The sequence below is a fragment of the Ochlerotatus camptorhynchus genome, unplaced genomic scaffold (genome assembly GCF_037179485.1).
Source record: "Ochlerotatus camptorhynchus isolate MF236.1 unplaced genomic scaffold, CSIRO-AGI_Acam_v1.1 ptg000389l, whole genome shotgun sequence".
Lineage (NCBI taxonomy): Eukaryota > Metazoa > Arthropoda > Insecta > Diptera > Culicidae > Ochlerotatus > Ochlerotatus camptorhynchus.
The window spans coordinates 482,752-495,763 of NW_027040876.1; the positions used below are offsets into that span (position 1 = coordinate 482,752).

General features: G+C 42.5%; 3 protein-coding genes across 3 annotated transcripts; 2 read left to right on the top strand and 1 right to left on the bottom strand.

Moving 5' to 3' along the window:
- Window positions 1-304: 304 nt before the first annotated feature.
- LOC135710483 (uncharacterized) lies at window positions 305-2,932 on the bottom strand. The gene is made up of 5 exons (XM_065233078.1): window positions 2,755-2,932; window positions 2,005-2,190; window positions 1,716-1,862; window positions 622-1,503; window positions 305-555 (listed from the first exon to the last, which is right to left on the bottom strand). Exons 1-5 carry the CDS (start codon window positions 2,930-2,932, stop codon window positions 305-307), a joined length of 1,644 nt encoding a protein of 547 aa, XP_065089150.1.
- Window positions 2,933-5,005: 2,073 nt separating this feature from the next.
- On the top strand, window positions 5,006-6,629 carry Rpt6 (26S proteasome regulatory subunit Rpt6). Its single transcript, XM_065233090.1, has 3 exons — window positions 5,006-5,157; window positions 5,272-5,960; window positions 6,024-6,629. Exons 1-3 carry the CDS (start codon window positions 5,140-5,142, stop codon window positions 6,526-6,528), a joined length of 1,212 nt encoding a protein of 403 aa, XP_065089162.1. The 5' UTR covers window positions 5,006-5,139; the 3' UTR covers window positions 6,529-6,629.
- A 1,695-nt stretch (window positions 6,630-8,324) lies between these two features.
- LOC135710491 (protein artemis-like) lies at window positions 8,325-9,632 on the top strand. Its single transcript, XM_065233086.1, has 2 exons — window positions 8,325-8,603; window positions 8,665-9,632. Exons 1-2 carry the CDS (start codon window positions 8,363-8,365, stop codon window positions 9,630-9,632), a joined length of 1,209 nt encoding a protein of 402 aa, XP_065089158.1. The 5' UTR covers window positions 8,325-8,362.
- Window positions 9,633-13,012: the final 3,380 nt, after the last annotated feature.

The following is a 13,012-nucleotide window of genomic DNA, read 5'->3' on the forward strand; positions in this document are numbered from 1 at the left end:
AAAATCCCGCCACATCCCAGCCAGCACCCGAGTGATGAATGGATTGGTGAGGGACGGGGGTTAGTACTTACCACACCGAAACAACCCGATCAACGGGCACCACACACTAAGATTTTTTCGCCGAAATGGGCACCACCGAGCAGCTCGGCATTTTATTTTGCTGGATCTCAGTGAAAAACTTGCCGAGATTCAGCTAACAAACGGGAATTTTGCCGAGATCTCAGTTAACAAACATATTTTTTGCTGAATTTCCAGCAAAATAAAATGCCGAGCTGTTCGGTGGTGCCCATCTCGGCAAAAAAATCTAAGTGTGCATGTTCTCATCGGTAAAAGCGATGTATATGTTCCTCATCATCTCCAAATATATGGCTGTTCCCATGCTTCCAGCGACGGTCTGCTTCAAATGCTGGATTAAATCCGTAGCCATCAGCTTCAGTGAGGGATCAAATTTCATTTTGTCGTTTGGGTTTATATCTGATGGATTTAATCGATGAATTCCTTTGCAGCCTTGCTGGATCATTTCATTCACAACGGCGACCGATACGACGAATTTACCTGCAAGTGATGTACAATGCGATATCACATCTTTTCATACCTATTAATATGAATTAAACGTTTTACCTAAACGCATGTGTCGCTTCGGGTCTAGCAAAGCGTGACGTAATTTGTTGACGAGGTGTACCGTATCTTGTATACATACTGGTTCACCGGTGAGGTCAGCGGCAAAATGGGGCCCATACACCTTACTAGCAAAGGGACTAGGTATCCCTGACCTTTCCTTCATCGCCTTCAACAGTCGTGTATCTCCATCTGATGAGATGCTGACCACCGATATTCCTACTTTTTGTAATTCGGCTTCAACAAAAGTCCACCGCGAAATCACGTCTGTGTATGTAAATCGATTGTCACTGCACATGTAGAATATACATATTGGTGAAGCACCAACAGCCATAGGTAGAGCCATAATCACATACAAGTATTCTCCGACATGGTAGGTTTGCATGTCATTAACCATTTTGATTAGTGTAGTGGCCTTGAGCACATCCTTGGATGGCATTCCATGAACGTCAAATGGTGCTACCAAGCCTCTCAACGAGTCAGACCGTGGATCGTATTCTATATCTGGGGACACTGCAGTCCCGTCTTCGCTTAATGCTACAATCAACGGATATTGATGAGCATTAAGATATCTCAGTAGGGACTGTACCATGATCGTTGCCTCCTGCGTTTCTGACGTATGGTTCACAATGTGCCTCTTCACTGTTTTAAGGCTAGGTAATTTCATATTCGCTTGTCTGAATAAATAGTTTGTATTTCCTCCCGTTATGAGATCATACGCCGCCGAGTCCAACTCCGTGGCAGTGTAGCGTATTCCTCTTTGCCTGTGTAGGAGAGATCGGTGATTGATTTCGTTGCTAATGTCTAGGAGAGGTCTTCGGTCTCCAGGTCGCTCGTCTACCCTACTTTTAAGTGATGTTCCCAAACCTAAACGTTTCGAATTGTCTATGAAAAGAAAACAAATGTTTGCGAATGAAAATTGTATTATTTTTTAAGTTGACTAAATTCTTATTCAATCAATGTACAAAGGATCTTTGTCACTATTTTCGTCAGGATCTTCGTTTAGTGCTTCTATGTAGTATTTTATAACAGTCACTAACGGTAGAAATAATTGATCGTTAGATCATCGAAATTTAGTGTTGAAATTTTATTCTTACCTTGGGTAAGCGGATCTGTGACTTCTGATATGTTCTTAGCGGAGTTATCAGAGCTGTCTTCAGAGATATCGTCATATTTGTCCTCAGGGCTGTACTCTAGGATGTCTTCGTCCAGAGGATTATCCTCAGGATTACTGTCCAAAAATTCTATAGAAACTAACAAGTTGCGAGAATAGAAAAAAATCCATTTTTAACTAATTTTTCTCTCTTCTGCATACAGGTATTCCACTATAGACGCCCACATGCATCAGGAACAATTTATTACCAAATATATTTATTTTATTATTACCTTGGGCAAGAGCATCGTTGTCTGCAGCCATGTCGTTAGCAGGGTCCTTATCGATGTGCTCATAGCTATAGCTGGGTTTATCTTCAGATATACCGTCCGAGTTGTCCTCAGGACAGTACTCAATGATGTCCTCAGGGATGTCCTCGAGAGGGTCCTCAGGATTATTCTTCAAAAATTCGACAGAAACTAAACAGTTGTGAAAATAGAATAATAATTTAATATATAAATATGATTTCCAACGATATGCTTAAACAGTACAAGACAAAAGTATATGACCTGATTTTTTTTCTTCCCAGCACTTGCTATATTTTTTTTTTTGAATTATGAAATTATTAGATGTTGTAATGATTATTAGTAATTGTAGGTTACACGAAGTGGTTGCGCTGATTGTGACGCTCTGAAAGTGAAATTGACAGGTTTTATGGGTGAAACACATTTTTCAACCTCTTCTTGTATGTTACAGGCATTTCTATTCTATACCTCAGAAAAATATGTTTTTGTAGAAAAGTGAGACGAAGCAACCCTGCTTCCTAGAAAAGTGGAGTTACAATTCTTACTTTACTGAAATTTTGACAGTTGGTTGACCAACTACTGAGCAATTATCCACTTTGTCAAGCAGTTTTGGTGTGACTTTCTACCAGCGATTTCACAAAACTGGACTAAAAAATTACTATTTTTTTATGAAATGCACACATTTTGACTACTTTTCTCGTGGTTCTAGAAGAACCATATATCAGCTGATATACTTACATTGCATCATGAAATCTTCATCTTCGTCAGGTTCGGTAGCATTTGTCGACTCAAGCTTGAGGTTGGCAACCAACGGAGACGGTATTGTTGATGAACATTGAGTCTCGGTGAAATGAGTCGTTTCACCATTTTGCTGATGGTCGCTCTCGATCCCGATCGTGTTCTCTATATCGCCCATTTCAATTAGAGGAAGCTTCCTCGGAGGAGGTGAAGCTTCTAGGCAAGCGACATCTGACGAAAGGCGTTTGATGACTTCTGATGCCAGTGAATCATGCAGCTTAGCAACATGCCGCGTGAAACTAAAGATGTTCCAGTTCTCAGAGGCATCGGCGATGGCTGTTAGCTTTGTGGTCTGCCCGACCAACGTGCACAATGGACATGTTATGTCAGCTCTGAACTGTCCTGAGCTTGAAACCGTTGCGATCGAAATTTTCAAGTTGGACATAAACTCCTGGAGGTTGAGGCGATATTTCCTAAGAATAAATTAGTATTTAAAAAAACAAAACGAAATTCAAACTTGTAATATGTAAAAAAAAAGCTTTAAGTAATGAAATATGAAGAATAAATATATTCTGAAAAAATCATACAAAAATGCAAGAAACGTCATACAATATAGTATAGTATTAAATACATAATTGGATGTGATTACTTAAGATTAAGACATACGGATTAGAAAAATGTGCCGAAATCTTGAGCCGAAGTCTGTCAAGCTCATCGGTAGCGGACTCGTGTCTGAACTGTCCATGTGAACCTTTCCCGATTTTCATCACCGGACGGATAAACGTCTTGACCCCATGAGTTTGGATGATGTTCGCTAAGTCCATTAGACATAAAATCTCCCCCTCGAGGAATTTAAATTGATGCGGTCGGCCTGCAAACCGCCCATACACGCTTTCAAGCGAGGGACCACCAGCATGCGCTTTTGCGATTACATCCTCTGCCATCTCTCGCAGATCTTGTTCGACAAGCATTATCTCTTTCCTGGTCAATCTACCAAGCGACTGATTGCATAGGTTACACATGCTCAATATAGTTTTTATATGAGTATGAATGCTTCCATACATTCCTTCCAGTTTTTGCCAGAAGTAATCCTGCAATAAAATTCGGTGTTAACTAAACAATTAAAAATGCAGGTAAAAATGCTAAATAAAAACTTACCTCGTCCATGATGAACTGTAATAATATCACGAAAATAAATTTACAAATTTTAAAAACAACCCAGGAAATAACCGCAGAATACAGATTAAAATATACGGTAAGTAGGGTAATAAGCTATATAAAAACCTACAGCAAAAAAATCGCTGATATCCTGGGTCACATAAATAAACCAAGCGTTCTAAATAATTTGGCAGGTTAGTTTGGTTTGTTTACTCATTTGAGAGGTTCAGATCAATAAAAAGCAGATCATACTGTCAAAAATGAATGATAAAATCAGATCATGGATTGGTCTATTATAAACAACATATGATGTAAACATTCTTGGAAGTGGTGCCAGGATTGATGAAAAACTATCCGTTATGTGGAGACTGCCTGGGTGGCAAGGTGTTTGGAGTGTGTCGGAGTGTGTTTTTGTGGGTGTTAACACAAGGTGGCAGAGTGACTTACCCCCTGGTGAACAATTATTGTGTGTTGCAGGATAATTTCTCAATATGGGATTATACGATTTGCTTTTTTTTATGGCCGTACGACTGCGCCCATTTATTTAACACACGGCGGCTATTTATCCAGGATTTGCTCCTCAAGCCGCTACCATAAAATACTATCTAAGTTACACACCTGTGTATAATCCTTATGGGTGGAGTTGCATCGCCCTTATGAGCGGCGCGTTTTGACCGTCACCAAATGAGAATTTAACATAAGCGCGACAATATATGGTTTTCCAAGTATTAAGTAGATTGAAAATGATTTTGAGACGTGTTTAAATTCAAATGGTACACCATTTTTGTTTCCAAATGTGTTAAACTCAATAGCGTTCTAGGCGTGAAATAACCAAAAAGTTCGTTGTTTTTCGCTCGGTTTTTCGTCAGCGTACCATCAAAGTGCGACTCAAAATATTCCCAAAAATCCAGTCACCACTGCAACAGACAATACTGTATTATTTTTCTCCGTGCACCCTGAAATGTTTCAAACAGCCCGAACTTTTTTGCAGGCACCAACTCGACACCTACTATGCCGCGCTGCCAACCTAATGAAGCAAAACCCGAAGAGAACTGTCACGCCACACAAATCTGACGTTTCATCATCGGTTGTTCCCGAAGTACCGAAACTGAGATGAGCTTGCAATAATTTGGACGGCAATCAACGAAACAGTGGCCGCACAAAAGTCCGTAGGAATCGTGTAAAATCGTTTCATTTTGTTGAACTGCTGTGGTCAACTTCAGCAAAATGACCAACTCTTCCAAGGTGAGTGGAAATTATCGCTTGATCTCGGTAGTTCTGCGTAGAATTGCGTGTTTACTGTTGAGTTGGTTTTCTTTGTTATGGTTATGTTACATGGCGTTTTCTTTTGCTTCGTAGATGGAAGTGGATACCCAGAAGGGGGAAGGTTTCCGGTCGTACTACATCCAAAAGATCGAGGAGCTGCAGTTGATTGTAGCCGAGAAGAACCAGAACCTACGCCGTCTGCAGGCCCAACGCAATGAGCTGAATGCCAAGGTCCGTATGCTGCGGGAGGAGTTGCAGCTGCTTCAGGAACAGGGTAGCTACGTGGGAGAGGTGGTGAAGCCCATGGACAAAAAGAAGGTCCTGGTCAAGGTGCATCCGGAGGGTAAGTTTGTGGTTGACATCGATAAGAACATTGATATCAATGATGTGACTCCGAACTGTCGAGTTGCGCTGCGGAATGAAAGCTACACGCTACACAAGATCCTGCCGAACAAGGTCGATCCACTGGTGTCGCTGATGATGGTGGAGAAGGTTCCGGATTCGACTTACGAGATGGTCGGTGGGTTGGATAAGCAAATTAAGGAGATCAAGGAGGTGATTGAGCTGCCGGTGAAGCATCCGGAACTGTTTGATGCGTTGGGTATTGCTCAGCCGAAAGGAGTGCTGCTGTATGGACCGCCCGGAACCGGGAAGACACTGCTAGCTAGGGCTGTGGCGCATCATACCGAGTGTACGTTCATTCGCGTTTCTGGATCGGAGCTGGTGCAGAAGTTTATCGGTGAAGGATCTCGAATGGTGCGGGAGCTGTTTGTGATGGCGAGGTAAGAGTTTTAGAAGGTGGAGTGTTTGAGTTGGAAATTGAGAATGGTTTTTGTTGTTTGCAGAGAGCACGCTCCATCTATCATCTTCATGGACGAAATCGATTCCATCGGGTCGTCCCGTATCGAGAGCGGCAGCGGAGGTGATTCTGAAGTGCAGCGTACGATGTTGGAACTACTGAATCAGCTGGACGGTTTCGAAGCAACCAAGAACATCAAGGTCATCATGGCTACCAATCGTATTGACATCCTGGATCCGGCTCTACTGCGTCCCGGTCGTATCGATCGTAAGATTGAATTTCCACCACCAAACGAGGAAGCTCGGTTGGACATTCTGAAGATTCACTCGCGAAAGATGAACCTGACGCGTGGTATCAACCTGCGCAAGATTGCCGAACTGATGCCGGGTGCTTCCGGAGCAGAGGTGAAGGGCGTCTGTACCGAGGCGGGAATGTACGCTCTGCGGGAACGTCGCGTCCACGTCACTCAGGAGGACTTCGAGATGGCCGTCGCCAAGGTGATGCAGAAGGACTCCGAGAAGAATATGTCGATCAAGAAGCTCTGGAAGTAGGTCGTCCTTCGATGAACTTTAATTAGAGAATATGTGTAAGCAACCATTTTTTTTCGAGACTATCTATAATACTGCTTAAACTTACTAATAAACTGTGAAAATAATGAGGTTTTCTGATTGATCTAATCCGAAAAAGCCTGATTTTGTAGAGCTAGGCAAATAGTGGCAAAAATAGTGTCCTCACTATTTGCACGGTCGTTCAGACCGACTCAAAAGTGAATTGAATTTTCCAGGAAAAATTTCATAGTCATAGTCTATTGGTATACTCCTAGAGTGAGTAAAATTTGCATGGATTTTCCTCATATTCGAGAAGTTTTTGCTAAAGCCCTCTAGTTAAAGTATGGACGACTATCACCACAAAACTGAAAAAAAGGGTGCATTTTGACGGTTCGATTGGAACAACTTTTGACAGACGTCCACGGCTTTTACCCGGAAAATTCAACTCACTTAAGAGTACACAATACAGCACAATACCACTAACTCAGAGAGTAAGTCACTGTTACTCATTCGTAGAATTTTTCAAAAAGCATAGGTTACTCATGCGCTAAGTGACCTACGGTTTTAGAAATGTCCCCAGACACGGCAAATTAATTTAACTCATATTGGGATATCGTTCACTCAAATTCAATAGATATGAGTAGCTTCTTTTGTCGTTTACAAAAGAGTAAAAGTGGCTCACAATCTAAAAAGATTCGTTTTCATTGAGGTCTATGCCCTACACGCTATTTCAAAACTACCCAAATATGGGTAGAGTCCACCCAGATCGGTGAAAACTGATCCTATCCAAAACTGGGTAAACTGTGTTGGTATTGATAAGTTGACAAGTGAACAACATAGACATGAATCAGATCGACGTTGTTTATTTGGTAGCTTGCCACTCCCAACACAGTTTACCTTTTTTTGGGTAGGTTCAGTTTTGACCGATCTGGGTGGATTCTACCCAAATTTAGTGAGTTTTAAAATAGCGTGTATGCTTATGGACTGAGAAATTTTTTCCTCAAATATGAGTAATGTCACTCACATTGAGTGATATTTGAGTGACATTTTACTCATATTTTAGGCTCTGAACCATTTGGTGGATTATTTTAACTTTTGGTTAAAATTTGACAGATGGAAAGTTATCGATTAACCCTGCTATTCGAGCGTGGTTATTTCTGACAGACAAGAAGTTAAATGTTGACAACCGTGGCTGAGTTTTTCTCGAAAACCGGTCGATCGACAGCACAGGGATTTTCGAACATCAAGAATAACTTTCGAAATGTCACTTTTAACCACGAGTTAAATTTAACTCGGCAAATGGTTCACAGCCTTAGTAAACATTTACTCAGTCTTTGAGCAACTTAAATTTACACGCTATTTCAAAACCCCCTAAATTTGGGTAGAATCCACCGAGATTGGTCAAAACTGAACCTACCCAAAATTGGGTAAGCTATGTTGGGAGTGACTAGATGACAAATTAACAAAGTTGATCGGATTCATGTCGATGTTGTCCATTTGTCAACTTGTCACTTCCAACATAGTTTGCCCATTTTTGGGTAGATTCAACTTTGATCGATCTTGGTAGATTCTACCCAAATTTAGGGAGTTTCGAAATAGCGTGCAGTGCTTTAAAAAGAAACTTTTGTAAGCGCTACCTGGTATTTGAAACTATAGCTGAACATTTTCCGAAAATGAAAAAAAAAGATAAATGTTGGTTAATTTTCAACAACCGTGAAGGACTGACAGCACCATTCCTCCGCAGACAGCAACAAACTTGTTTTGTTTTGAAAATCCTTGTTTTGTGGTGTTCGATTCACATCGCGCGCAATGTCCGTTACTTTGCAGATCCGATAAAATGAGTACATTTTCTGGATTTTTCCCGGAAATCCCGGGCATTTCTGCCGACCGTTTCCTGGAAGTGAACCGTTCCGAATCGCGAGTGTTCTTCCTCTCTCACTGTCACATGGACCACATGCAGGGACTTCAGCTACCGGATCCGCTTCCGGGACCACTGTACACCAGTCCCATATCGGCAGTCTTTCTGAGGCATCGTTTCCCTCAGGTGGTCGAAAACGTTCGGCCGATTGAAATCGGAGGTGAGTCAAAATCAAACTTACTTGGGTTTCCCGTTAACAGCCTATCTTCCCCCCTACCCAGAAACCCTGTCAATCCAACTGAACTCGACCGAGCTACACGTCACCGCCATTCCAGCTGGGCACTGTCCCGGTTCGATCATGTTCCTGTTCGAAAACGACCACAAAAGTCTCTACACCGGTGACTTCCGGCTGTCACCGAAAGATCTCCGTAACATCCTCCCCTTGAGGGACCTCACACCGGACATAGTCTATCTGGACACGACATTCTTCCTCCGTCAGTATCGCTATTTCCCTCCCCAGTCGGAGAGTCTTACCAAAATCGCCTCCCTGTCCCAGGAGTGGCTGGCACTTAACCCGCAAAACGCAATTACCATCAAACTCCCTGCCCTCTACGGTTCGGAATTTCTTTTCATGGAACTTTCGCGCTCTCTTGGTCAGAAGATCCACGTAAAGCGGGAAGAACTCCAGAGCTACCGCTTCCTCGCAAGCTTGGACGACGTCGTTACGGCCGACGGTGCAAGTGACACTCGGATCCATGCCTGCGATCGCCATGGGAAGTTGGCGTGCCGACCGGAACTGGATGGTAAGTTCATCCGTGTGATACGGCCATCGGCCCTGCGGTGGCGAGGACTGAAGCCAGGGGACGCCATTTGGCGAAGATTGGGAGGGGACATCAACCGGGAGGAGTTTTCAGTTTGCTACTCGAACCATGCCAGTTACGATGAGTTGGAGGACTTTTTACGTTATCTGCGCCCGAAGGCGGTTCGGCTCAATGTGGTGTGGAAGGACGATCCGGGCGGGGCTCAGATGAAGGGCTTGCTGAAGGAGGTTTGTCCGTGGATCGGTCGGGAGGAGGGCGCTGACAAGAGTGTGGGTAGTTCTTCGGGGGAAGCGCTGAAGTTCGACGGTATTGTGTACCAACGAAAGGGGAGCATGAGGAGGAGGAGGAGTCAGCAGAAGCTGTTCTCCGACGAGGAAAGTGGCGACGAAGAAGCTGCGATAGAACATTTGCCCAAGAGGGTTCGTTAAGGAGATAAGGAGATGATAGTAACTGAAACAAATGACTTGGTGATTATTCAGATGACATTCCAACAACTTTCATCGATAAAGGCACGTGAAACAGCAAGCCACCACCGAGCGTTGGTTGCGCTTGACTTCTGCTTCTTGTTCGCATTTCAAGCTTATTACGTAGCGCATATTAGCTTATTGCGTGCTCTCAACTTAGTGCTCTAAATGCACTTCTACAGTTATTAATTGAGAGCTCTCGATGCCAATACCAATGCATGAATTTGTATATTGTATGACAAGCACAATGATACTCTATGCCCAGGGAAGTCGAGAAAATTTCCAACCCGAAGGATTCCCTCGACCGGACCGGGAATCGAATCCGCCGCTTCCGGCTTGGTAATACCGTGCCTACCGCTTGAAACTAACCTAAAATATGGTGTGGAAATTTTTTTTTTTTTTTCCTTTGGTTTGTTTTTTTCCGTCGATCTTGTTTTCCGTGCTGAACACCAATGCTACCGACGTGCCAGGAAGGCAGCTCCCACACCTGGACCCTACCTATCGACCCATCAACTCATGAACCGGGGACCAACGGCTTTACTTCCCATCCGAAGGAAGGCGTGATCAGTGATGTTATGCCTCAGAACATCCCGGCGGCGCCGACTGGGATTGAACCCAGGCCTTCTGGGGTGAGAGGTAATCACGCTTACCACTACACCACCGGCGCCGTTGGTGTGGAAAATATAGGGTTTTAATATTGTAACATTAAGTTGAAATGAACAATCGCGCCTAATGAAGGGTCGCAATGTTGTTCCCCGTAATGATCAAGTAAACTGGGAGCCAACAGCGCGGTGCGTGTTATGAAGGAACCACCGACAAACCGACATGAAACTTAAACTTATCTCTTGATCGAGAATCCATAACAACGGCGTATTCAAATGTGCAGCGATCCCATCTGTCAAAACCATAGAAGTTTGTTATCTAGATAAAAATAATTTGCCCGAAATAGATTAGACACGAACCAACTCATACATTTTGTATGCGTGTTCGTGGCTAGGATACACAATTTTGGCGAACATGGCGACAGATGTCAGTGTTGTGCTTTGATCATAAATTTGATGATACTTTGTATGGTCATTCATGTCGGTTTGTAGGTGAAGGAACTCGACCGTCTACTCAAGAAAAAAAAGAACCGCTGACTGCCAAAAGGTCATTTGACCGTTTCAAACCCATTCTGCTGACTCATTTTGACCCCAACAAGGGAATCGTCGGGGTTGGAGAAACCTCCAAGAACGGCTTCGGTGCCTGTAACGCTACATCGCGTCTCCAACGGCTCCGTCAAAGCCGCTGCTCACGCTTTGAGATCACTGACCCCAGCAGAAGAAAACTACGGTCAGTTACCCGAGTAGTTCTTAACCTAAAACACAACCAAAAATGCAGTGTTTGGAAATCTGTCAACATGCCATTGAACTACCGTGTGTCAGGTTCGTAACTGGTCATGAATAGATATTCACAAATGAGTGAAGTGTCAGACACCTTTGCCGAATAAGAGTATTCAGTTTTGTAGCACCAAATGAATGAACGAAACGAAGAACGATGGTTGCACAAAAAAAACGATCTCAACAGTTCACCGAATAATGCGTTCAATGATTGTATACAACTTTGAACTGCACATATCTATGTCTACCGCACAACATTGACGTACAGATCCGTACAAAGCAGAGGATGATACATAAGGAATCGCAAACGTCATCTTTCTACCGCACCAACTCTGGCAGTAGCACAGCGCAGCTAGGTACATAAGAAACATTCCTTCGTCCTGCGGTACCTTACGAGCGAATAAGGAAAGAAATAATCGAAGAAATGGAACGCGGAAGTTAGTTAGTTTTTAATTATTATGAACACGGATCAATGTCATGGTCGGTTTAAAATGAATGAAACTAAATCTATATACAGTCAATAAAACTCTGATGCACTCTGATATTAAAGTTATATGAATAGATAACTTCCTGGTATCTTCGGGGAAATTTTTAATTGTCCTCCTTTTGGTACAATGTGTCTTCCAGCGGGACACCGTAACATCCGTAAAAGTGGTAAATTCATGAAATTGGAGTTAGAGCTGCGCAGTTTTTAGCGGAAGCACTTATTGGTGAGTTTTAAGAAAAAATATGGGGTTTTGGTCCAAATATGTACCCTGGAGGGCTAAGGCTGGTCCATTAAAAGATCCGGAATATGCGTAAAAGTGGTCAATTAATTAAACTGTTTCTAGAGCTCCATTTTTTTTGGCAAGCACTTGTTGATGTGTTATCTCACTGAATTTGGCATTGAAGCAAAATTATGCACACAGGAGGCCACAAACAAGTTGTCCAGATGATCCGGATTATCCATAAAATGGTCAATCACGCTTGCTACAACGTATAAAAAATCCGTGAATGGGTGACTTCGGGAAAGTTTTCATATATTTTTTGGACAACTTTGCAGTGACCTTGGCCATCTGAACAACTTAGCAGTGAACAGTTATTTCTCAAAATGCCAAAATCTTGAGATATGATACATGCACAAGCTCTTACGTACACTAGCGCAGTGTACGTAAGAGCTTGTGCATGTATCATACACACTTACACACTAAGATGTTGTTTCCGTGTTCGTTAAATTTTACCGACATCAGAAAAGCTGAACGTTCTGCAAAACCTTGACTTTCATTTTAAAGGCTATTGAATTTGAAAATAATGTCAAAACTTTTTTCAACCTTGTTTAAATTATCAAATCTTGTCATTTTAGTGGAGATTTAGTTTCAAAGTAGCTGAAAAGCAATTGAATTGAATTGCATAAATTTTACCGAAAAGTTCAGCTGTTCAGATTTCGGTAAAAATTACCGAAGTCGGCGATAATTTATAAGAGTGTATTGTCCATCATTTGAAAGAACTTGGTTAGCTTAGCAGCTATGTAGAAGACTGTATTTTCCAAGTAAGTCAGGATCTTGTGATAAAGCACATATGCAATAGAGCCGCGTAACAAGAGCATTCGTAAAAAACCTGTTCTTCATGAAGAAGGCCTTGTCCACCGGGGAAAAAAACATTGTTGAGGACTGTATTTCCCATGAATGTCTGGTTCATGAGATATAAATGGCTCATAAAAAATCTCATATGTATACTTACGCCACCTAGTGACTGAACTCTGAACATGTCCACCATCGGAAAGATCTTAGTCACCTGAAAATGTTTGCCGAACACAGTAACTTCCTATATCGCCGGGATCACGGGGTATTCCATTTTGGAACCAATTAAATCAAATTTCCACATGATACGTGTATTAAATTTACGGGATTCACTCGTGTAATCGAAAAAAAAAACTCTAGAACAACGTACCGCGGACACTGTTGTGGCGACGGTGCGGCATCATGC

Excerpts from the sequence above, each read along its gene's own strand:
- LOC135710483 (XM_065233078.1), bottom strand. The coding sequence starts at position 2,932 with ATGGGCGATATAGAGAACACGATCGGGATCGAGAGCGACCATCAGCAA. Across the intron at positions 1,863-2,004 it reads CAACGATGCTCTTGCCCAAG|AATTTTTGGACAGTAATCCT; the intron begins GTAATAATAAAA and ends TAGTTTCTATAG. Across the intron at positions 1,504-1,715 it reads CACAGATCCGCTTACCCAAG|ACAATTCGAAACGTTTAGGT; the intron begins GTAAGAATAAAA and ends TTCTTTTCATAG.
- Rpt6 (XM_065233090.1), top strand. Across the intron at positions 5,961-6,023 it reads GAGCTGTTTGTGATGGCGAG|AGAGCACGCTCCATCTATCA; the intron begins GTAAGAGTTTTA and ends TGTTGTTTGCAG.
- LOC135710491 (XM_065233086.1), top strand. The coding sequence starts at position 8,363 with ATGAGTACATTTTCTGGATTTTTCCCGGAAATCCCGGGCATTTCTGCC. Across the intron at positions 8,604-8,664 it reads TCGGCCGATTGAAATCGGAG|AAACCCTGTCAATCCAACTG; the intron begins GTGAGTCAAAAT and ends CCCCCTACCCAG.